The sequence below is a fragment of the Vulpes vulpes genome, chromosome 7, assembly GCF_048418805.1.
Source record: "Vulpes vulpes isolate BD-2025 chromosome 7, VulVul3, whole genome shotgun sequence".
Lineage (NCBI taxonomy): Eukaryota > Metazoa > Chordata > Mammalia > Carnivora > Canidae > Vulpes > Vulpes vulpes.
The window spans coordinates 63,696,057-63,722,515 of NC_132786.1; the positions used below are offsets into that span (position 1 = coordinate 63,696,057).

General features: G+C 39.5%; 1 protein-coding gene across 2 annotated transcripts in view; it reads left to right on the forward strand.

Annotated features, from left to right (window-relative positions):
• CSMD1 (CUB and Sushi multiple domains 1) overlaps window positions 1-26,459 on the forward strand; it is a 1,871,666-nt gene that overhangs the window by 1,433,061 nt on the left and 412,146 nt on the right. For both annotated transcript variants that reach the window (XM_072763911.1, XM_072763912.1), the window contains exons 11-12: window positions 1,307-1,410; window positions 23,554-23,666. In XM_072763911.1, the coding sequence (XP_072620012.1) occupies window positions 1,307-1,410; window positions 23,554-23,666 (217 nt within the window). The remainder of the gene's footprint in view (window positions 1-1,306; window positions 1,411-23,553; window positions 23,667-26,459) is intronic.

A 26,459-nucleotide genomic window follows, 5' to 3' on the forward strand; every position in this document is an offset into this window, starting at 1 on the left:
ATAGAAAAAATAATGTATTCCATATTAGCATTGCTTGGAAGAACACCTGGTTAGGCCTGCTCGGGACCGCATGCATTACGGTGGGCATTGGTCCCGCCTTCTTTCTGGTGCCATGTACCCTTTCCTCTCAGTCTAACAAATGGGCATTTGATACTCTTTTACAAGATTCCGGAGTCTCAGATCTACTCTGAAATAGATCCCATCAAAATGTATTTCCCGTGTTATGGTTTCTGTTCTTCCTGCCTGTCTTCTGCCTCTGATTCGGCCTCTCATGTTTCGATCTTTTCTATCTTCTTGTCTATCCATCTACCTACCTGTGATTTATGTTTATGCATTGATTATCTATCTCACTTTCTTCTATTATCTCAGTCATCTCTCACCTATCTCCTTATCTTTCTATTGGTTGATCAATTGATCTATCTCTGTATCTCTCATCAAACTTTTATCTGCATCTGTCTCTTATCTCTCTACCTATTACTTATACATATCTATCATCTATCAATGACCTTCATCCCTTGTCTCTATCTATCATCTGTCTAACTCCCCATTCCTTATTCTCTTTGCAGCTCAGGATTCTAGCCTAGTTTCATGACGTCTCTTCCTCCTTGATCACAATATTGGTCAGAGAAGAAAGCATTTCTTCTAGATACATCTATATGGACATATCAGACATCAACTGGTCCTATCTGGTTGATGTGGTGTCAATCACCACAACAGTGTTCTTTATAAAAATAAAGCTTCAAGGCTTTGCAAAGTTAAATGGAGAGGAAAACTTTCTAGCCTAGGGATATCTTCTTAATATGTTAATATAGCTAATTAAATAAAATCTGCATATGACACTCTAAAAATACTTATTTCAGAGTGTTTCGGTGTCCTCAAAATATATTAAAATAAATATTAAAAGAATAAACGTATGAGATATACTAAAAAAAGAATTAATGGACAATTCTTTTGCTTATATTAAGTTATCTCTGGGTCCTTCTAACCACCATAGAGGTTAAAATAAAAATTTATAGACATTTGACTTAACGCATTATATGAGCTAATTTCGCTTTTACAGCTGATAATCAGTATCTTTAGAGTGATAGCCATTTTGAACTCTTTAAAATTCTGTAACTGAGGGTTTTCAAACGTATACAATTATCCATACACTTACTTTTAAAAGCAGCTTGAAGTTGTTTGAAATATAATGGAATTAAAGAGCAAAACGTTATAATACAGCTGGATATTTGCATATTTAAAGTCTATTTCTATTTGCATATAGAAAGTTCCTGTGAATCTAAATGAAGATCTTTGCTTTATTTAGGTCATCAAGCTTGCGTTTGAGGAGTTTGAACTGGAACGAGGCTATGACACCCTTACGGTGGGCGATGCTGGCAAAGTGGGCGACACCAGGACGGTCTTGTACGTGTAAGTATGGAGCGAGTGTCTCTTCTCGAGTGTGTGCGCCCGCTGTGCCAGTGTGCACGGATACTCGCTAAGCTAGGGGCGTCCAAATCTGATTTCACAGGACAACTAATTGAGGATTGCATTTCATTTGTTTTAGTTCCCCCCCCCCCAAATCATGAAAAAATATGGCAAAATTTAGACTGTATGGAAGAGTAGAACATAGAAACGGTCGTTTCTCGAGCAACCCCTCCTTCTTAGCCCTCTCTCTCTACTTCCCCGTGGCATTACATTATCAGTGTTTTTGCAATGTATTTTGCGATGTATTTCCACGATGTATTTTCTATAATAGTTCTGTAGGTCTTGCAAAAGCCCTTGCAGCCTGCAGGACGGCGCGCTGAAGCTTACAGGGTAATAGCGCTGGGGTAGCTGGCTGCGTATCCGTGGCAGTCGGTGGCCAGAGTCCTGAAAAAGATGCAATCATGGCCTTGATGATCAAAGTCAGCCCAAGAATCCCTGCCCTGCCACTTGCAAGAGGAGGCACCGTGTGGCCTCCGACCTGTGCCCCGGATGCCTTTACCTGCTCCCTGATGTCGGGCGTGGAGGGCACGTCTGTCCCCTTCTGAGGCCCCTGCTGTCCAAATTGAAAACATGATCTGAGAAAATCATTCCCCATCCAGGTTTCAGCGAGGAGGGACATGTCTCAGCAGCAGCTTTTCCACCAGCTTGAGCTCCTGGCCTCACTGGCTCCCATTCGTGGAGTGGCTCCCATGACTACTTTTTGTTTGTTTGTTTTTTAATTTACTAATATGGTGTTCAGGTTTGCTTTTTATTTGTGGGGGATCTCGCCCCTGTTACTGTTGCAGGGTGACAGGCTTCTTGGCTTGCAGAGTCGAGGAATGAATCGCATGGACACAAAAGGGTGAAGGGGAAGGAACGGTTATCAAGTGGAAGTGAGAACAGAAGGGAAGACAGGAAGCTCTCGAGTCCGTGGGGTCCAAGTGGCGGCCACTGAGGGCTTTATGATGGGTCTTTAATAGGAAACTGACTAGGGAACTTCCTAAACGTCTCATCTGTAACATTTAGGACGGACAAGGTGGATTTGCAGCTGTCATGTAAACGTCTCGTCCGTAGTTCGGACAAACAAGGTGACTGTTAGGTTCCCTCCTCTCTGGGGAATATCTCGTCGAGAACATCTCTCCGGCCGGGGGACTCTTGTGAGCCTGGCCCCATCGCCCTTGGTGTGAGGCTCCTCAGGGGAATCAGGCCCCTATCTCTCCCTGCCTGTATCTTAACCCCTTCCTTACTAGGTACCTTCAACATCCTACTCTGCTAAGGGAAACGGCACTGGCTGTTATACTCACTTGCTGTGTATCTACCAGTTGCTTAGGAGGTGATCCACAGTTAGGAAAAGTGCTGGAGAGGAACATGCGGTCGGTGCCTTTAAGAAATGAGTGGGGCCGTATTCTGACTACATCGCGACGATACTCTTGTCCTGTATTATATATGGGACATCTTTCCCTACCAGTACGTGTCTCGATCTCGTCTTCCTATGGATCAGTTACCTTTTTTTTTTTTTTTTTATGGATCAGTTACTACTGCTACTGATGATTATAATATTGCTGGCCCACAATTTATGATAATTATAACAAAAGCATTAGTAATAGCATACTAATATTCATTGAATATCTCATATATCATGTGCTGTGCTAAATGCCTAATAGGTATTATCTCGTTTGGTCCTTACCTCAATCCTGTACGTTAGAGACCTTATATGTGAGACAACTAGGACGTAATATGATGAACAGATTTACTCCAACCTGCAAACCTCGTGTACATTGATGTGTAAATACTTGTATACACTGGATATACGTAGGTATTTAAATCCAGTCATTCTTCTCCAGTGTCTGCTTCTTATTATTACATATGGATATGGCACGTTTTTCAAGGGATTCCCATTGATTGTCTTATGCCTTCCCCCGCCTACCTCACCCTTTCCATTTGTAAAGAGCGGCGCAGTGAACGACTTGGTACAAACACCTCACCACACTCGTTTTGTATGTCTTTGGGAAAATTTGCAGCAGGTGAATTTCAGGGGTCAGGGGTGACTTCATTTACATTACTACCTTTTTCTAACAATCCCCATAAAAGTTTCTATTCAGTCCATTCTGTCGCAGTATATGGAGGTCCCTGCTCCCCCAGCCTCACCACATATTCTTTTTTTTGCCAAATTATTAGACGAAAATCCCATCTGTTTATAAGAATACAGATGTCCGCAGGGTGGGGCCCAGACGCCTGAATAGTTCGTAAGCTGGCCCTGTGATTGCACGCCCACAACCCGGCTTTGGTCCACATTGGGGTTCGAAGCACTTGCGGAGTGCTCGGGGACGGGGCCAGAAAGCCAGAGATGGAGTTTCTGGCTCTCGCTCTGCTATTAACTACCTCTGCGACCCTGAGGGAAGTCACTTTACCTCTCTGTACCTCTGTTTTCATGCCTATAAAATACGTATCATAAACTTTCCCTGCCCGTGGCAAGGAACAAAATGAAAGAATGCACGTAAAAGTGTTGCAGAGCTAAGAAATGTAGCCCACAAGTGAAGTAGCTTTATTATTTCCATAACAGCTAATTTAAGAAGGGGTGTCACTAGAGCAAATGAGAGAAAATTTTAAATAAATGCAAAACACAAAATATAAACCAAGCAAAGTCATGCCATGTAAAATCCCTTAGGCCATTATTAAAGATCTAAAGTCAGGCACCCATTTTTTAATGCAATTTGTTGTTAAGAGAGCAACAGCAAACTATGTATTACATTGACATAAGTGTTATTAGAACTTCCTCTCGATAGCTCAAATCTATAAATGAAAAACCAAATAGCCAACTGAATCAAACTGAGATGCCCTTTGGGAGACATAATGTAGCAAAGATCAGCTGGGCATTTAATCAGCGGCAGAGAGAAAAGGGAAGCCACTGATCTATTTCCTTAGTATATAAAATTACAGGAAAAGAAAGAAAATAGAATCACAGCTGGTGTCTTCAAAGAATCAGGTACTTTTGGAGAAAAACGTCAACACATATTTTTGAGGATGTATATGCTAGACTTTATTCTCAGCACGGAGGTAAAAATCTAATTGGAGAGATGGCAGGTACACGGGGTAGTTTTGTACCAGACAGGGTATAAAATCATTGGATCTCATGATGCAAATTTCAAATAAAATACGAGCCAAGAAACGTCTTTATGCAAGACTGGTATTTACAACCTCAGGCTCACTATGTTATTATAGTTTTTTTTTTTGGGGGGGGGGGCGGGTGTGGAACGGGAGTAATTCTAGTCTTGGATTTTCAGGAAAAGTGTGGAGAGTGAGCTAGCCTAACCAGCTCATCCTAAATGCGGTTTTCAATTTTCCAATTCTTGTTAATGGCCTTTCAGTTTCTTAACATTCTTGACACAAAAAGAGAGCAACTGAATTTAGGAGACCCCTTTAATAGTCTAATCTTCCCAAGAGATGAATGGATTTACTCGGGTTATTTTTACAGAGGGACAGGCTTAAAATTAAGTAACTTGCTTAACGAATCTCTTTTGAGATCTCTCCAAGAATATATATTGATAACTGTCTTGAATTTAATTTGCAGAAGAATTGCATCCGGAGTTCCCTCTGGCCTTTTCGGTTATTAGCGATCGGTGGCCAGGAGATTGGTTTAATTTCAGGTTATAGGTTTTAAATGTCTGTGCCTCTGCGGGGATGCATAGCCAACCTCGGGGAAGTCCGCTAGCAGGTCGCCCGCCTCCGCCCAGTCACACTTGTGGATTGAGTCCAAGGGGACTCCTTGTTACTTAGGGTCAGTTAATCTGTTTCTGAAGCTGCCCCAGCCCTTGTAGGACGTGGCCACATCCCCCTGCTGTTGCTGGCAAGTCCTGAGCTGAAGGGCATCATTCTCTTTTCATTACAAGCCCATGGAACAGCCGCACAGCAGCAAACACTAAAAACATGTTTCCGTGTTTATGTGTCTTTGACTTTATCAGAGGAGCCCATCCACATACCTCGCAGTGCTTTGGAGAAAAGCTTGAGCACTTTATGTTAGGGACCCACCCATACATACGGATAGCCACTTCAGGCTTTCCTGATAAAAACCCATGTTTTCATGATCAGCAATCAAGTCCATTCCGGAGGCTCTTGGAAGTCTGGCATCACGTGATCACGACCCTTTTCCTTCGAATCCTCCTTCTCCCGAGGGCATTGCCTCTGCATGGGGTGCATCTAAGAGCGCAGATCAGACCCCACTGCAACACCTCCTTCGCTAGGGCTGTATCCATCTTGGCCTTCCTGTCTCTGCCCGTTGATCTAGGAGCTTTCTTACCTGATTCTTTGAGGGAATATTTATTGCAATTCAGATGTTGTAGTAGGATTCAGGAAGGGCTTCGGGGGAATGGTCAGTAAGTCTACACAGCCTTCATTATGATCCCTGGAGAGGGTGAGCAGAGCAGGACTCTGTCTCCATTCCCTACAGTGTTCAGATTCTTTATCCTAATAATCCCATCAGAGGGGAAATAGAGAGACTGCTGAACATCATTGTTTTAAGTTTGGGATGCCAGCTGTTTCCGAGGTGTCCGGGAAGGCAGGCCGATCCAGGACCTTGGGGATCCCCAGCAAAGCTGCCTTTGGATGCAGTCTTTCTCTAGAGGACAATCCATAGGTCCCAAGGGAAACACAGCTCACCTGCAGCACCTGCTGGAGGTCGAGTGGGCTGAATTCCAGCCGGGTTGGGGCCCCAACAACCTGAACCATTTTCCAAATGTGCTGCTCATTATTATATCAGCAGTATTGACTCACTGTGGCTGCTTTCTCTAAGAAGCCAAGAAATGCATGTCTCCCTTACACACTATTAACCCGAAGAGCTAAGGGTCTCTTTTCCGTGAATCATCAGTCAAAAGCATTTCACATTTATATTGTGGGTTTTTGACATTAAATTAACTCAGAGGCGAAGTTATTCTCTTCTGGGGGGGTATAGGGCACTTAAAACAATACAGGACATCCATTTACAGTGCAAGAAGCCTGGCTCCCTGTCTTACGCCTTTCAGCCTCAAAGGATTGCTGGAAGTGTGAAATGGAATGGTTAATAATAATTTAAAAAATGGTTTAAAAGCATTCGAAGTATAATGCAACAAGAAGACAGTATTATGTTACTATGGCTATTATTTCTGCTTTAATGTCATGAACCATGCAGGGCTAGAGAGGGTTCTGAGTCATCTTTGGAAATGGAATGTACTAGAAAGGAGGAAGGAAGGAGGCAGGGGGGTTGAACTGTCTTTTACTGGACCTATTTGTACCTGCATTGTCTCTTGGTGATCTTGTTTTTTTTTTTTATTTTTTTTTAATTTTTATTTATTTATGATAGTCACAGAGAGAGAGAGAGGCAGAGACACAGGCAGAGGGAGAAGCAGGCTCCATGCACCAGGAGCCCGACGTGAGATTTGATCCCGGGTCTCCAGGATCGCGCCCTGGGCCAAAGGCAGGCGCCAAACCACTGCGCCACCCAGGGATCCCCTTTTTTTTTTTTAATTTTTTTTTTTAACCTTGGTGATCTTGTGATGAAGATCGTCTTCCCATTTGCTACATGAAAACAAGCAGAGCTCTAACTTAGGGTCGTGAAGGCAGGAGACTGCTCAATGGATAGCCGAACCTGAGATGTTAACACAAAGTGATAACTGTTCCCTTTTTTAATCTATAACCAAACATCACAACCAGAATATTGACCCTGATACCAACTCATCCATCTTAGACTATCCCGGCCTTGCTTCTATTTGTGTGCGTGTGTGTGTGTGTTAAATTCTGCGTTCGTTTCCTGTATCCACCACCAGTCAGGACACATGCGGTCGCCATCTCACAAATCTCACTCATTTGCCTTTTGTCATCACGTCTGTCTCCCTCTCCCCCCAATCCTCCCTGACCCTGAAAGCCACTCTGAAGTCCATCTTGAAAACTGCATCATTGCAAGAGTAGTGTTTACGTGGAATCACGGTGTATGACTTTTGTGACGGTCTTTTTTCTCTTGGCAACATTCCCTGGGTAGGGAAAAATAATCGAAGGATATTTCTGTCCTTTTCTTGACTGACTCAAATTCCAGGATATGGAGGTGCCACTGTGTGTTTAACCTCTACCGCTGCAGAGCATCTTCCATTGCTTCCAAATTGACTATAATTCCCGCACAAGTTTTAGTGTGAGTGTGTTTCCATCTGTCCCAGATAGATCCCCGGCACTGGTATCGCAGGTTGTGTGTTAGATGCGTGTTTTGTTTTATAAGAAACTTCCAAATGATGCTGAGCATTTTTCTTTTTTCTTTTTTTTTTTTTCCATCTGTACATCCTGTTTGGTAAATGGTCGTTATTTCTTTCTTATTTTCTGATTGGATTATTTAACATTATTTTTAAAGAATTATTTCTAAATTCTTGGGGTGCTCACTGAGTGGCTCAGGCACTCAGTTAAGTGTCCGACTTTTGGTTTTGGCTCAGGTTATGACCTGTGAGCTCTGCACTCAGACTCTAAGCTCAGTAGGTTCAATCCCAAAAGCCTCCTTGGGATTCTCTTTCATCATCTGCACCTCCCCTCCCCATTCACACTCTTGCTCTCAGTCTCTCTATCTCTGTCTCTCTCTCAAAAACGTTATTTGTATATTCTAGATAATAGTCCTTTATATAATATGCGTTTTGCAAATATTTCCCCTCACTCTGTTACTTGTATTTTTACCTTGTTCATATAAATATTCACAGATCAGAAATTTGTAATTTTGCTGAGGTCTAATTTATGAACTTTCCATAACTTGTGTTTTTAGTATCACATTTAAGGAGTATGCTTTTCTTAGGTAGTTAGCCCTTTTTGCTGTTTTAGTGCCTATGCTATTCTATATAAATTTTAGAATAACTTTGTATATATCTATAAGTTCTTGGTTGGATTATAAGAGGAATTGCATTACATTGTTGAAGAATTGGGAGAGAATTGAGTCTTCCAGTTCATGAATATAATTATTCTTGCCATTTATCAAATACTTTTTTATGTGTCAATTGATGTGAAGATAAAATTGTCCTTTGTTAGTTCATACCATGGATTACATTAGTTGACTTCTGAATATTGAACCAGCCTTGCATGCCTGGAATCAATTCCACTTTGTAGTGGAGAATAATTCTTGTTGCACATTATTGGGTTAAATTTTCCAGCATTTTATTGAGGATTTATGTATCTAGGTTGATGAGACATATTGGTTTGTAGCTTCTTCCTTCCTTCTTTCACTTCCCTTTCCCCTCCCTTCTTTCCTTCTTTCCATTGTCTTTCTCTGGTTTTAACATCAGATGAACATTGGTCTCATTTAATGAGTTGAAAAATATTCTCTCTTCTGTTATTTTACAGAAGAGGTTATAAAAACTGTATGTTAATTCTTCTATAAAAGATTGGTAGAATTCTCTAGTGGAACTGTCTGGGTCTGAAAATTTCTTTTTGGGGAGCTTCCTAATAGCAACATCAATTTCTGTAATGGTCATAGGACTATTTGGATTGTCTATTTCATCTTGGTTGAATTTGATAGTTTGTAGTTTTCAAAGAATTGGTTCAATTTAATAACTTGTCAAATTTCTGAGTCTAAAGTTGTTCATGATATTTTCTTATGCTCTTTTTAGTGACTGGTGAATCTGTAATAACATCTATTTTATTCCTAATATTAGTAATGTCCTCTTCTCTTCTTTCTCTTCTCTTCTCTTCTCTTCTCTTCTCTTCTCTTCTCTTCTCTCTCTTCTCTTCTCTTCTCCCCTCCCCCCATCTTTTTAGAAACTTATCAATTACATTGATTTTTAAAGATATAGCTTTTGTTTTCTTTTTTCCTTTTTTTTTTTTTTTTTTTTGCAATTTTATTGACTTCTGATGTTTATCATATTCTTTTCCAGTTCGTCTGGGTTTATTTTGCTTTACTTCTTGTAGTTTCTTGAGGTTGGAACTTAGATAATTATTTAATTCCTATTTTCCCCATGTAGTGTAGTTATTTTAGTACTATAAATTGTCCTGTTTGCACTGTTTTAGCTGTATCCCGCATATTTTAAAATATATTTTGTTCTCCTTTTGAGTCCATTTATTCTTCGTCTGTTTCACTTGAGACTTTCTCTTTGGATTGTGGATATGAGTTGTTTAATTTTCATGTGTTTACAATTTTTCCTGTTGCCTTTTTGTTAAGAAATTCTATTTCAATTATATTGTGGTCAGAGAATACATTCAGTACTATTTCAATTTCTTTAAATGTGTTGTGGTCTATCGTCTAGGGACATCTGGGTGGCTCAATGATTGAGTGTCTGCCTTTGACTCAGGGCGTGATCCTCGGGTCCTGGGATTGAGTCCCACATTGGGCTCCCTATAGGCAGCCTGTTTCTCCCTCTGCCTGTGTCTCTGCCTCTCTGTTTCTCTGTGTCTCATGAATAAATAAATAAATAAAATCTTTTAAAAAAATGAATGTGTTGTGGTTCATCGTCAGACCCAGAAAATGGCCGACCTTGGTGAATGCTCCATAGGAACCTTATGAAGCATGTGTGTTCTGCTGCTGCTGGGTACAGTGTCCTGCATACCAGTTAGAATCTGTTGATTAAAAAAAAAAAAAAAAGAATCTGTTGATTAATTGTACTGTTTAGATCTTATATAACCCTGCGGATTTTCTGTCTAGTTGCTAAACCAATGCTGTTAAAGTGCTCAACTATCCTGTGGATTTATTTCTTCTCTCAGCTTTAACAGTTTAGTTTCATGGATTTTGATGTTTTGATCTTTGTCATGTGCCCATTTATAATTTGTGTATCTTCTTGGTGGATCAATCGTTTCATCATTGTATAATATCCCTCTTTGTAGATTTTTTTGGTTTATTTTTATTTTATTTCATTTCATTTTACTTTGTATTTTTTAGAGCACAAGAATGCACACAACCTGGGGGCAGAGTTTTAAGCAGCCTCCACACTCATCACAGAGCCCAACACAGGGCTTGATCAATCATGACCTGAGCCAAAATCAGGAGTCAGACTCATAACTGACTGAGCCACCAGGCACCCTAAATTTTGTTTGTTGTTGTTCTCAAGTATAACTTTATCAGATATTAATGTGGCTGCTCTTACTTCTTTGTTATTAATATTTGCATGGTATATCTCTTCCCCTTCTACTTTCAAATTACCTATGTCCTTGACTTTGAAGTGTTTTTTTTTTTTTTTTTTTTTTTTTTTTTTTTTTTGTGAACAGCATGTATTAGGGTCATGATTTTATCCACTCAGCCTTTGTCTTTTGATAAATTAGACCATTTACATTTATTATTACTGATATGTTATTGTTTGCATATGCCATTTTATTATTTGTTTTCTACTAATTTCCTCTGGTTCTGGTTCTTCTGTTTCTTTCATTCTCTCTCTCTCTCTCTCTCTCTCTCTCCTTATCATTTATCTTAACTTCCTGTGGGTTACTTTAACTTTTTTTTTTTTTTTTTTTTTTTTTTTTAGGGATTCCATGGTTTTCAAAATAGTTGCTCTAGGTATTATAGTATACATTTGTGATGTGTAACAGTCTACAGATATATGAGTTTCCAATACTGCTGTAGCAGATGGTGACAGATGTGGTGAGCTAAAACAGAAATGTATATTCTTATGGTTCTGGAGGCCATAAGTCCGCAATCAGTTTCACTCAACCAAAATCAAGGTGCCACCAGGACCACATTCCCTCCAGAGGATCTGGGAGAAAATATTTTCCTAGGTTCTTCCAGCTTTTGATGGATGCTAGCATTTCTTGGCCTGTGGCCCTATCACTTCCCTCTCTGCCTCCAAGTTCACAGAACTTTCTCCTCTGAAACCTCCCCCTGAATCCCTCTTATAAGGACACTTGGGATGGCACATAGAGCTCACCTTGGTAATCCAGGATCCCCCCACCTTGAGATGCTTACCTTAAGCACATTTGTGGAAGTTAATGCCATATAAAATTCCATACACAGGTGCTATGGATTACGATGTGCATTAGTATGGTATCATTCATCCTATTGCAATGATATCAATGTTTACCACTTGGCCATATAACCTCACTTCTGTTTAGATGCCTTAGCTTCAACATTTAAATGTTATCTAGAGTATCAGGAAGTGTTACAATTTTTCTATCATTAAATATGATTTATAGAACTCAGTATGAAAGAATAATATACTTTATATTCCTGTATTTTCTTACTTGTCCTGTGTTCCTCCTCTCTTCTTGATGTTTCAGGATGTTCGTTACCATTTCTTTTCTTTTTGAAGAACTTCAAGTAACCATTCATTAAGGTTCGTTCTATTAGCAGCCAATTCTTTGTCTGACATTTTTTTAAATCCATTTATTTCTGAAGAATACATTCACTGGATATAGAATTTATGGTTGGTAATTCTTCTTTTTCAAAACTTTAAAAATGTTTGTGACACTTTCTTGTGATCTCCAGTGTCAGAAGATTCACTGACATTCAAATGGGCAATTTTGAGTAAATAATGAGTCCTCTCTCTCTGGCCGTCTTCCAGATTTTGTTCTTTGTCTCTAGTTTTCAAACATTGACTTAGATGTGTCTTGTCATACTTCTGTTTGGATTTATCCTGTTTGAGGGTCACTGAGTTTCTCAGAACTCTAAGTTTATGTGTCTCAAATACCCTTCACTCCATGGTCTTGCTCTGGGACACTGATGGTACAAAGGTTGGCCCTTTTGTTTCTGTGTCCCAGGTCCTGGAGGCTTTGTTCACTTTTGTTCAGTGTAGGGGAATTCTATTCATGTGCTCTCAAATTCATTGATATTATTACACATCTCTGCCATCTGTCTTCTAGCGATTTTTATTTTAATTTATGTTGTATTTTTTAGTCCTATAATTTCCATCTGGTTCTTTCTTTATAATTTCCATTTTTTCCCTGATATATATTTTTTCATCTGTTTGCAGAGAATTTGTAAATGACTGTTGCGAAGCATTTAATGATGGCTGTTTTAAAACCCTTGTCAGATGATTGCAACACCTGCTTCATTTCAGGTGTTGTCAGTTGGTTGTCTTTTCTCATTCAAATTTTGATTTCTTAGCTCTTAGTAGGATGATTGTATGCCATTGTATACTGGCTATTTTGTCTATCATGTTAGGACACACTGATACTATATAAATCCCTCATTATAGCAGCCAGTGTCCCTGAGTAGGCTCAGCAGATAGGTCTTTGCCAACTGTGTGGGCCTGGGTTTCAATGACAGTTAATTACCAGAGACTTTAAGGTGTTGTCTTGGTCAGCTTGGTTGATCTGGTGCCACTGGCTCTTGTCCTCATCCTTACGTGGATCAGGATGTTTCTGGGCGGGGTGGGGGGGAGGTTGGTGGAATTCCCCCTACCAGTGCCTCTGTCCCCATCGTACCTGGTGCCCTTTACCCTCCCTCTGCCTGTGTTTCTGGGAAGAGAGGGAAGTATCAGCTTCCCATGTGCAGAGACCAAACTCTTCCTCGATCAGGTCACTGGTGTGGCTGGGTCTTCCTTGCAGGTTCTATGCATCTTGGTATCTTTCCTCAGAAAAGGGAACCTGTGGTCCATGGGGAAGGGAAGGCTTTCCTGGGACACTTAGCATTGTTAGGGCCCTTTGTCCTAATAGCTACCTCGCTGCTTACCATCTACCTTGCTCCCTGATGTTGTTAGAGGGATATCATTTGCATTCCAGAGAAAGATGAGCTTATTTGGAACCCCTTGTTGCCTGGTCAGGGGTTGGAAAACATCAGTCTGGTTGGTCTTCTGTTTGAGGGAGCAAGACACTGGTGGTACACTGTTTCTCTGGTCCTGAGTCCCAAACCAGCTTTCCTTCCTCTCCTTCCCTTTAGACCCACCTTCTGGTTATCTCTTGTGCTGCTCCCAGGGTTTATGCCTGTGCCTAGCAGGGAATAAAATAGAAAAAAAGTGTCTCCAAGTCTGAATTGGTAGTTGATATAGCTTTAAATTGTCTGGGCTACCCTCAAAAGTGGAAACCTATAAAATAAATTTAGTCTGGGCCTTAATAAATGTTTTGATGTTCAATATCAAAATTTGGATTAATATTTTATCTATAGTTCCATGTAGAAAGATTTTATGGTTTAGACTCTGCTTCTGGAATTTGAAGTGGAAGTTGCAGATGACTTATGTAATGCACATCATCTTCTGCGCTGCCTGGCTGGAGTGACTTCCTGCATGGAGAACAAAGTTGGCCACAGCACAGTGAAACCTGTGCATGAGTCAGTCTCATATAGATGCCAACTGGGGAAATCATGATGGCCTTAGCATAAGCGTAGATTACATCCAGGTTTAACATAGTGCATTATAATGTGGTGATCATTCTATAAAGCCACAGCCCTGACTTGTTTCTCAGAGTCAGCTTGATTCGGAAGTCAGAGTCCTATTTCTCTCCACTTGTCCCGGCTCTCTGTGCTGGTGTATATCATGTAAGTAGACATGGTACCTGGTGCTTTTCAATTGCCCAATTTACAATTAAAATGAATACATTAAAGGTTTAGCACACCGTTTTCCTTTTAGACACCTACCAGATGAAAATAGGTATAACTTACTTCAGGGCTTCTGTTATATTAATTTCATATTTTGACAGCTCTGTGGCATGCTCACTGTTGGGTATATATATATATATATATATATATATATATATATATATATCCAGGTTTGAACAAATACTTTTTTTAAATCAAAATACAGTAAAATAGAAGCTGTTGATGTACAGATCTACAAGAATCAGCACATGAACAGATGTGTTTAAACACCACCAGAATCAGGATACAGAGTGATTCCCTTGTCCCCAAAACTGCCAGCCCTTTGTAGCTGCACCTCCTCCTACCCTGAACCCTGGACAGCTGATGTGTTCTCCATCACCACAGTTTTGTCTTTTTTTGAGAATGTCACAAACAGTAGTTTCTGATAACACAAGGGGGGATGTAATGTGGTACATCTACCCTGGGAAACAGGCAGGCAGCTCCCTGTGAACTTAGCATACATTTATCATAAGATCCAGCAATCCCACTCCTAGCTGTTTATCTTAGGGAAATAAAATGTACCCTACGCTAATGTGTACACGAACTCTATTCCTGAGACCTATTCCAAAGACCTATAAACCACGCGGATGCCCATCGAAGGAGAATAGACAAATATACTGTGGCATACTCACACAGGGGAGTTCTACTCAGCAGAAAAAGGGCAAACTATTCACATATGCGATAACATGCGGATTGACGGAAGCATTACATTGAGTGGACGTTATCATGGTTGGTTCAGCCATCCTTTCTAGCAGACATATTTCATGCATTTAGGGACAGAACTGTTGAATCTTTTAACAAGGGCCAAAGAGAAGATCTGTTCAGAAATGAGAGCACTCTTCTATAGACTATAATATTACTAGCTACCAAAAAATCATAGAGTCACTGTGTCATATGGGTGCAATTATGGTTTTAAGAACCTTAATCCCCCAAAAAAAGAAAGAAAGAAAGAAAGAAAGAAAGAAAGAAAGAAAGAAAGAAAGAAAAAAGATGAAAGAAAGAGAAAGAGGTAGGGAGGGAAGGAGGGAGGAAGGAAGGAAAGAAGGAAGGAAGGAAGGATGGACCCTAACCTATTTTGATGTGAAAGAGTTGACATTTTTATCAATGCAATGTGTCTTGTTTGTAGGAAAGGAACAAATACATAATCAAAAGTCATTTACCTCACGTTGGCAAAATCATTTAATATAATCGGAAATTATTGTCATAAATACTAGTTATGTCTATTCAACACGAATACTGACTGCAACAGATACATCAAACCACTGAATGTGAATCAGCCAAACCCTCTCTGAAATCTATCAAAAAGTCAGAATTTTTAGATGTCAAAGATTACTTTAATATAACAATATAAGTATTTAATATGTGAAGTTGACATAGAGATAAAATAATTTAGCTTAAATTAGGGGTGAATTAATGACAGAACCATAACAGGACCCCAAGTGCCAAGTCCTTGGTATGCTAAGGTACAATAAAGATTTAAATCATCATTTGGGAAATATTCCTATAAAATTTTAACTTGTGGGGGCACCTGGGTGGCTCAGTGGTTGAGTGTCTGCCTTTGGCTCAGGTCGTGACCACAGGGTCCTGGGATGGAGTCCCACATTGGTCTCCCCGCAGGGAGCCTGCTTCTCTGCCTCTCTCTCTGTGTCTCTCATGAATAAATAAATCAAATCCTTAAAAAAAATTAACATGTGGGTATTTAATAAATTGTAATGAGGGCTAATTTATTTTTTCATTTATGTATCTACTCCAAAAATTCTGGATGTTATATGCCAGAGTCTGGGGTCAAAAGACCACGATGTAAGCTTACACTCAAGGAAGTTCAGAATTCAGTAGCTGACAGATGTTGAAGTAGGTGTTTTAATGCACTTGTCTTAAATGAGGTATATGCAGAATTCTATAGTGGCCTAAAAAAAAAAAAAAAAAGAAATTCTTACATTGTCTAGGAGTTAAGAAATGGCTAGTGAGAACCCTCAGATCTATGAATTCTGATTTGCCATCCAAGAAGAATGGACATCCTAGGGATTGACTTCAGTGTTTGCCAAAAGCCTGGAGGTTGAGGAATGCCAGTATTTTTGGAGAATGGTTACAAAGGTCGATATGGCTCAACATCTTATGTATGGAACAAGTTGGAATTTACAATGGAGAGATGGAGGGCAAGAGAAATCCCGGGGTCTCCAATATGATTTTTTTTTCCAAAAGAATATTTTGTAGTTTTCTAACAAATAAATCAAATTACCTAGTGTTTAATTAGAATAATTTTGTTTTTAAGTTTAAACCAAAACATTATATACTCTAAAGAAAATTTAGGAAAAAATAAAGGTGTCTTAAAGAAAATGATTAAAATGTAGTGTTAGGATGACTGCTAAAGCATTTTATCAAAACAAACATCTGTCTTATTTTTAAGGTACTGATATTTTTTTAAAATTCTGTTTTAAACAGATAAGCAGTTGCAAAGGATAACAATAACATTTGCTCTTTGTTTCCAAAAACTCATTTGTCAGTGCCAGAAAAAAAAATTTGCCCCCAAAACATGAAAAAAGATAAGAAGGTAACTATTTTCCTTTATTTTAAATAATAGTACTATAATTTTAAGATTAAAAATTTAACACAAAAATACTTATAAAATTTTTCAAGTAATTAAAAAAAATCTTAAAATATTAAAAAAAAATAATTGTGAATGCCATCTTGCAATTCTGTTCATATATAAACCAGTTTAAAAAAGCGGGCTTAAATTCTTTTTTTTCTTTTATTATTATTTTTTTATTGGAGCTCAATTTGCCAACATATAGCATAACACCCAGTGCTCATCCCGCCAAATGCCCCCCTCAGTGCCCATCACCCAGTCACCCCAACCCCCTGCCCACCTCCCCTACCACTACCCCTTGTTCAGTTCCCAGAGTTAGGGGTCTCTCATGTTTTGTCACCCTCACTGAAGCAGGCTTAAATTCTAAAGAGAAATACAGACCATCCTAATCTGACTTTTGATTGAATGAACTTTGTGGGAAGTATAGCAGTACACCTGCTTATTCAATTTTATGTGAATCAACAGACTGACATAGAAATAAAATAACAGCTAGTACAGAACTACAAGAAATTCAAACATATGCACCAGAGATATTTCTAAAGTACTAAATATGGCCACATAGATCTTTTCAAAGTGTGAACACTTTCTACATGATAGTTCAGCTTTTGACAATTTAAAATTAAATCCAGTGCCTAGAAGGGAAGGGATTCCAGACCCAGGAGGCTATTAGGAGGCTGCTCCTGTGTTGCTGGCCAGGGACAATCAGCACTCAAACAATGGAAATGGAGACAGAGAGAAGTAAGTGGTGTGATTAGTAGGACTTGCTGATGAATGGGATGGCAAGGGAGGGAAGGCAAGAGGAGGCACCACCTGTCTCTACTTCTAGTGACGAGGTGGTGGGTGGGATCAGGAGGGGCAGGCATTTCATACTTGATTGCCTAAATGTTCTTCCTCCTATATTTACAAATAAAGTTATCTGCAGAGAAAAGGGAAATGGGATTGGGAAGGTGCTTGAGAAACATGATGATAGTCTGGGACAACAGCTAGTGGAATGGGAAGGGGAAATACGCGGAGTGTGGCCTGAGGAAAGAGCCTATGTTGCGTGGCTGGCAGGGATCTGGAGACCGTAGGTCTATATGGGTGTAAGTCAACAAATTCTTCATCAACTTCCAGGAAGATGGAGTGACTGTTGGGTTGATCCTAAGCAGGCTTTGTCAGGTTGTGGAGTAGATGCTAAGGATATCAAGAGCGCTGTGGGGGGACGGCTGAGGGAGTGTCACAGAGTATCAGCCACATTGTCCAGGGCATGTCAAATATCCAGGGCATGTAAAATATGATGAAAGCAATAATAGAGGCCCCAGGTATTTGAAGAGTGGGTTTCAGTGGACTGCAAGCACATGACAGTTTAAAGACACTGGTGGTCAGACAGAGTGGTTAGAGCCTAGGATTTTTATTATAGAGTAGTGAAGTATAAGATATGACCAGCATCTCACAGCTTAAATGGAGGGTCTGGTCAGGTCACTGGAGTTGAAAGGATCAAGGAACTGTGACTCGTTTGCTAGAATTATCCATGTGGACACTCTTAACACCCACAGGTAAAGATGTCAGTCAGCCAGTGGGCTGCAGAAGGAGATGACAGATGAGCAGTGGGGTGGCGTTGGCTAATGTTGTGAATCTCAATATCAAGGCACTAGAGCACGTGTGTAGAGAGTGGACATGGGGAATGTAGACCAGAAGGATGCTGACTCCACCTCTGTGTGGTGTTGCTAATTTCCAAAAAGATGTGGTGTGTATGCAGACACACACACACACACACACAAACAAATATTCCTCAGCCATTAACAAGCATGTAATTTTGCCATTGGCAACACCATGGCCGGAATGCATGGACATAAAGTATATTATACTAAGTGAAATAAGTCAGAGAAAGATAAATACCATATGATTTCAGTTATATGTGGAATCTAAATATAATAATAATAAAATAACAAACACAAAATCAGAAACAGTCTCATAAATCCAGAGAACAAATTGGTGGTTGCCAGCAGGGAGATGACTAGGGGTGGATGAAATATATGAAGAGGATTAAGAGGCAGAAACCTCCAGTTGTAAAATAAATAAGACATGGATACAATGATAATGGCATAGAGGATATAGTCAACAAATTGTAATAGTGCTGCATGGCGACAGACGGTGACACCATGGTAAGCACTGCAGAGTAGGCAGAATTGTTGAGTCACAACGTTGTACACCTGAAATTAACACTGCATATCAAACATACTTCAATAAAAAAGAAGAAATTAAAAAGGGAGGAAAAGAGCACTGTCTTCCACTTATCCTACATGTAACTCAAAATCTAATATATATTAGTGTGTAAGAAAAATCAGTGGTTATAATACTTTCTTTTTTACGTTTATATAAACTTTTTTTAAGTTTTTATTTATTTATTCATGAGACGCAGAGAGAGAGGCAAAGACACAGGCAGAGGGAGAAGCAGGCTCCCTGCGGGAAGCCCGACATGGGACTCGATCCCAGGACCCCGGGATCATGACCTGAGCTGAAGGCAGATGCTCAACCACTGAGCCACCCAGGTGTCCTACATTTATATAAACTTTATGACAAAATGGTACTTGTCCTTTTCTCTTCATTTTCTTACCCAAACAGTGCTTTTTTAAAGGATTTTATTTTTAAGTGATCTCTATACCCAATATGAGGCTCAAACTCACAACCCTGAAATCAAGAGTGGTATCCAACTGAGCCAGCCAGGCGTCAACTCAAAACAATGAATTTAACCAAAGATACAACAGGTAGCTGTTTATAATGCCTATGAGTAAGACCAGGCGTCCCTTTGTATATTCACATAGTCTAGAGAACATTATCTGAGAGAAATAAGAAGGGAAAATAAAGAAGCCAGAGAGAAAATGAGCAACTGGAATCTCCCCTTCCTCAAAAAATATCAGACATAACCTCTAACTGAGAATAGTTATGGGATGCCTGGGTGGCTCAGCAGTTGAGCGTCTGCCTTTGACTTAGGGTGTGACCCTGGGGTCCGAGATCAAGTCCCGCATCGGGCCCCTGCAAGGTGCCTGCTTCCCCTTCTGCCTGTGTCTCTGACTCTTTCTTTTTCTGTCTCTCATGAATAAATAAATAATATATATATATATTTTAAAAGAGAATAGTTATGAAAGCAGAGTATAATAACCAATAGGCAGATCTTTCAAGGCGTAGGAGAGTGATATAAGGCGGCCAGGGGTTTTAGAAGATAGAAATCAAAGAAGAGCAGCTATGCATTTTGATGAATCTCACATTTCCTAAATAATTTCCCCTGAGGGGCATTTTCTGATTTTCAGTTTAGGGCATCCCGGCAAACAGATATCTGTGACTCTGAGAATATAGTTTTGGGAGACACGGGATATGGGACCCCCGAATTGGGCTATCAAAGCACTGAAGACTTGAAGTGCCAAGATATCAAGAAAATGGGAATTACAAGGGTGCAAGCATGGCGTTTGCTTGGCTTTGGTTCTTGATGTATTTGCCTATGTCTAACTTTCTGGGATTAGAAGAAAAGAACCCAAAGCAAAGCTTTGCCGCTATAGGTCTACAAAGCTCAGCAGAACTTTTGGGATTTTCAAGGCTAAGAAGAAAAAGATCGCTGTCCAGGACCTATTTTTTTTCAAGGAGGAGATCTAGTAAATATCGTATTCTCTGGATTGTGATATAAGAAGGGATAAGCACTGGGGAGACCACGTACCTGGAATGCAGCTGTGGATCATTCCAATGACTGAATGGGTCAAGGTGGTCACTCTACTGTCAGAAAAAAAATAAATAATCTCAAAGCAAGGTAATAGCATACAGAACTTCTAGATGGCTCATACACAATGTCTGGCATTCAGTCAAAAATTACTTGAAATGTCCAGAAACAGTACTCAATGACTCCAACCCAAGAAAGAGAGAACACAGAAAGAACAAGATACCCAGACATTGCACTTATCACTCAGAAACTCTGTTAATTAACTATTATTCCTACGTTTAAAAAAATAAATGAAATAATCAAGAAATTTACCAGAAAACTGTAATCTCTAAAGACAAATCAAATGGAGGTTTAAGAATCGAAAAATACAATATCTGGTATAATTAACTCAACTGATGTGGCTTGAACTGGAAGATAGTTTAGTGAAAACTATTCTAACTGCTTTGGGGAAAAAAATGCACAGAAATTATGTGTATCCTTGGAGTTCAGGAGAAAGAGAGTCAGAGAAAATAGGATATCAACCAATATTTGAAAACATTATCATGAAGAACTTTCCAGTATTGACCACAGACATGAAGGAAGAGTTTCTTTTTTTAATATATTTTTAAAAGGTTTGTATTTATTTATTTGAGGGAGAGAGTGCACAATAGCAGGGAGAGTGTTGGGCAGAGGGAGAGGGAGAAGCAGGCTCTGAGTAGGGAGCCTGACACGGGGCTCCATCCCAGGACTCTGGGATCACGACCTGAGCAGAAGGCAGACAGTCAACTGACTGAGCCTCCCAGGTGTCCCAAAAGAAGAGTTTCTTGAAATCTCATAAGCCAGTCAGGATAATACAAAGAAAACCTTACATGGTACATTACAGTGAATCTGCTGCCAAAAAAGGACAAGGAAATATCTTAAAATAAGCATAAGCAGATAAATATTTTCATAAGAGCAAATGTAAGACTGATAGAGTGTTTCTTAATATAAACAAAAGAAAAAAGCAGAATAACATATTTGAAATGTTAGGGGAAGAAAAGCTATCAAGAGGGTTAAATAAAAGATAACTATCCAATGAAAAAAGGAAAACCAGGGGAAATGAACTCTAATTCATCATGAGAGTATATTCTAAATAAAAGCCGACATTCTCTGGTTAGATAAAATAGTATAAATAAAATAAGTAAAAATAATACAAATCGATTATATGGTGCTTACAAGAGACAAACATGCAACGCATGCACACAGAGTAACTTGAAAGTAAAAGGTCAGGAGAAGATACTCCTGGTAAGGATGAAGGAAAAGAAGAAAAATGTTGTGTCTTTATAGACATAAGTCAAAGTAAACAGACATCTATGCTAGACATTTATGTTCTGTGCACTTTTTGATGTGTCACATTTCAGTAAGAGGAATGCATAAGGAAAAGAGTCTCTTCAAACCAAACAAGCAAATAAAACACCACATATAAAAGAATAATCTCTCTAACAAAGAAAACTTTTCAAAAATATATTTTTAGTGACTGCACATTATTCACTGAAATTCTGGGTTTTCTTTTTTTTTTTTTTCTTTAACTGGTGTGTAACATTGCATGAGTTACTTCCCATGTGATGAGGATTGTCCATCTTCCTTTGAAGAAGCAGGTTTTCTGTACCGCCCAAGGTGAGAGCGTTGGATTGATAGATAAATGATAAGATTGATGGGACGAATCATGTGTTCATATTCCCCAAAGTACTTCTCTGAAAGCAAAGCTTCCTATTTGATTAGAGACATTTATTTTGGTTGAATTGATTCTTTTCTCTTACCCTTTTTCTATTTCAACATGCTTTTTTTGTCAGCATGTTGAGTTCAGTCAATGGATTTAGTGTTTCTTTGCACCGGCTGACAGCAGCCACTATGTGACTGTTTTATTAACACGCAATGAATGCTTCATTGAAACTTCCATTTGGTGTGACCTGGACATTGATATGCAGAGGGAAAGTTCAGGAAACTTGCCAAATGTGTTTCAGCTGTGCATGCTGTTCTTGTAGATACTCTCTAATGTATGGCTGCTTTGGGTTTTGTGTGTGTGTGTGTGTGTGTTTCTGTGTGTGTATGAACTGCTTTAGTTTCATAGCACAATTAAGAGGAAGGCACAGATATGTTTCATGTACCCCCGTCCCATTACACACAGTTTTTCCCACTATGGACATTCCCCACCAGTGGGTACATTTGCTACAATTAATGCAGCCACAATGGCCCACCACTGTCAACCCAAATTCATGGTTTATATTGGGATTCACTTATACTACTTTGCATTGTGGGGGTTTGGACAAACACACAGACACGTGTTGACCATTATAGTATCATATAGGGTAGTCCCACTGCCCTAATACTCCCCTGTATGCCACCTCTTCCTCTCTCTTCCTACCCTGGGCAACCTCAATCTTTTTGCTGACAAGATTTGAAGAATAAAGGGATAGCATGCCTTGATTTCTAAAGGTGTATTGTAGAGTATTTAGGAGCTGAAAACCAAAAATGGTTTTGCCTTTTCCAGAAAGTCATAGAGTTGTAATCACACAGTGTGTAGCTTTTTAATTTTTATTTATTTATTTATTTTTATTCTCTAAATATTTTATTTATTTATCCATGAGATACACACAGAGAGAAAGAGAGGCAGAGACACAGGCAGAGGGAGAAGCAGGCTCCTCACAGGGAGCCTGATGTGGGACTCGATCCCGGGACCCCGGGGTCATGCCCTGGGCCGAAGGCAGACGTTCAACCACTGAGCCACCCAGGTGTCCCAATGTGTAGCTTTTTAAGTTTCTTTTCAAGGCTTGATCAAATCAGCTCATTTCCTTTTAGTGCTGAAGAATATTCCATCCCATCATGTATTTCTAGAAGAGATATGGTGGCAAAGGTACATGATAATTTCAAACTAGAAAATCTAAGCATTTTGTGAATGAACCAGAACATTTCTCAGCGTAGAGGTATTGATAGTGTGATGTTATTCATGTTGATGGTGTGATGTGTACAACCAGACAGCCCTAAGATCTATCTCTCCTCCACACGGGGGTTACCAGCTGTTCTGGATTCAGTATTAAGGGTATGGGGAAGCCCTTCAGTTCCAGACAAATAGGATGATTGGTCACCCGAAGTCAATTTTAAAAATCAAAGATAGACATTTTCAATCATAGGAGAAAATAATTACTGTAAAATGCCTGTAATAGTGAGACTTAAATATAAATTACAAGTGGCTATTGATTCTTTGAAGGAGGATCTTAAGGTACACACCTATACTTGTTTGTTGAAGCTGCAAGACCTTCAAGGTAAAAGTAGTGATATTTGGCGATTCCATAATGGTTTTAACGCTTCTCTTCTGTGCAGACTCACTGGGTCCAGCGTCCCTGACCTGATTGTGAGCATGAGCAACCAGATGTGGCTTCATCTGCAGTCTGATGACAGCATTGCTTCCCCTGGATTTAAAGCTGTCTACCAAGGTAAGGCCGGAACCCACCCACCAGCATTTGACACCAGCATGCTTTCAGAGGGCAAGCGCCGTTCTCCGGGGGTTAGATATAAATAAAATTAACGTGTCAGAATAGTGTTTTAAAGTAGGGAATGATTATTTGCAACTATTCGTAAAGTCCTACTTACAGTTCATTTTGTTTTGTTTTGTTTTTTTTGAAGAATTTTTAACTTGTTGAAATCTTGGTGTGTGCTGTCATTAGGTTAAAACAAGGAGTAAGACTGAGTATGAATGCAAGCCATGAAAGGTGTGCACAGGTGTGGGTCTTGGCATTTTATCTCTTCCCGAGAGGCAGCTGCTATGCTTATAACTAGCGGAAAGATTTTGAACAGTGAATCAAATTAAGCTGCATTATGTCCATATTCATGTACAAGTGTGTGTGTGTGTGTGTGTGCGCGCGTGTGTTGTTTAAATGGAAAACAGAGAAATATATATATGAAGTTGGAGGAAAATACTATCAAATTTTCATGTAGGAGAGAACTAAATATTGTTTAGAGTTGACTTATAATTCTCCAGAGATGTTGGCCTCACCTGTGAATTCATGTCCAGGAGTCATTATATCATCAGAGAGTGGTTTGCCATTGTGCGGGACGGCTGTGTGGTCCCATAAACCAGGGCCCTGTGTTTAGTGTGATGCATCTTTAAAAATAACCTCACTGTATTGTTCTATATCTGGAAGGATCTCATAGGTTGGAGGTAACTTTTAATCTTAACATACTGATGGGTGTTTTTTAAAAGAAAAACAGTTTTTTTAATTGAAGAAAATTTCATAATGGGAACTGAAGTAGAGAGAACAATGTAAGAAACCTGAGATGACCTGTATTTGTAAACTTTTGTAAGCCTCCCAGATATTTTGCTGTTGGCTCAAGAATTGGCTTGAGACCTGGCTACCTGACCCACATGCTCTTCTAGACTATCAGCCTCAGCTCAATCCTGCCTCTGCTCAAGGAACCTGGAACATCCACTGGGAAATCTATCACATTTCCTACTATTAGACACCCCCCCCCCAATGCTAGACACATACACAAATCTTCATTCAATAATTACCTCTTTAAAAAGTAGATTTTTTCCTTGCCCCCAAAAGAGAAAACAAGAACCCTTTCCCGCCCTACCCCTCGAATCACAGGTCAACCAGCCGGCCCATAATTCCAGGTCTGCCGAGATGTAGTTCACGCAGCGCCACCTGCCCATGTGTGCTCGCAGGGTGACTGGCAACAGCCAGCTACCAGCGGGTGTCACGTCAGTTTCCCTGAGCACACCACCACCTTTCGTGTGATTTCTCCCGAGATCCAGAGGTGGCAAAGAAAGGAGAGTGAAATACAGAAAGGGAATCTTTGCCTGGGATGCAAAGAACAAAAATGAGCTTCATAACATCCTGACCTCAGGGCCCCTGGAAGACCTATATATAGGCACCTCTGTCTTAACTGGCAGCACACACACACACACACACACACACACACAGACCATCTTCCTTTAGCTACACACTTCGGGGTTCTCCAGGTCAGTAATCAAACAGCTGGACCCAAGAAATAAATATGAAAGAGGATTGGGAGCATGTTAATGTTTTGATTTTGGATTATACAGGAGAGGGGTGTGCAGCCTCTGTCTTCAGTTCAGATCCTGTATGTATCCGGCAAAGAAAAAAAAGATGATTCTCTTGTGCTCAGAGACTAAATATGTGTCCCCAGATACAATAAGATCATCTCAGATTAAAATGTTTTATAAATTATTTTATAAAACTAGTTATTTATTACACTTTAAAGGATATAGTTAAGTGGTCATTTGGATATGATCCCATATTTTCAATGAGTCACAAGCTGTTCTGGAGTCATTTTCAGCAGGATCGAAAAGAACCTATTACCATCTTGAATGCAAGTCAAGAGAAATCTTTTCAGGGTCAACTTTGTACTATCACACAAATGCCTGTGAACTAATCATCACTTTATCAAAATAACCAGGAAATTGCATCTTAAACCCATTCATTCATTTTTGTTAATGGAAAGAATTTATTATTAAAAAGAAACTATTTAAACTAGATTCTAAGAAAATGTACAGTGACCATTCAGAATAAGACAGAAATCTGTGTTTTATGTAACTATGTGCATTTTCAAAACATAGATACTTTCATTAAGTAAGGTATCAAAATTTTAGAGAAGTAACAAATTACAGAGTACGGTAATATGCCAAAAATGGTGATGATTTTACTTGGATTGTTTTACTAGAAAGAAATTATTTGAAAGAAATAATTAATTTGTAAGTGTTATTGTCAGGAACACATTTGAAGTTGCCCTGGGCAAAAAAAAATTGCTAGTTATCCTCTCGATGTCTAGCACAGTCTTTGTGGTTAAAGGATGGGGTAGTGGTCTGTGCCTTTCATTGTCCTTGAGCTATGTTACTACTCAGAAAGTGGTAGAAACTTGACAGCAGGGGAGGTGATCCCTGACCATGGAAACACGGGGAAATTTGTATGGAGGAGACCATCCATGATGGCCCAGTGGCGACAGATGACTTTGGCATCTCTGATCAAATTCATGTCAGCGTCGCTAATTGTGTCTGTGTGCGTGTTCTTTGAAGTCTCCTTTGAAATAGTTTTTTCCAATATCTTACAGGTTCCTTCATCAGGTGCTGGGTTTATTGCAACCTTTCACATGATATGTGTGTGTGTGTATTGATGAAAGTTAGACAAACGCATCTGCAGAGTAGGGATTTTATTTTCTTCAATTTTACTTTGTGAATTTGAATAAAGGGATAGCATGCCTTGATT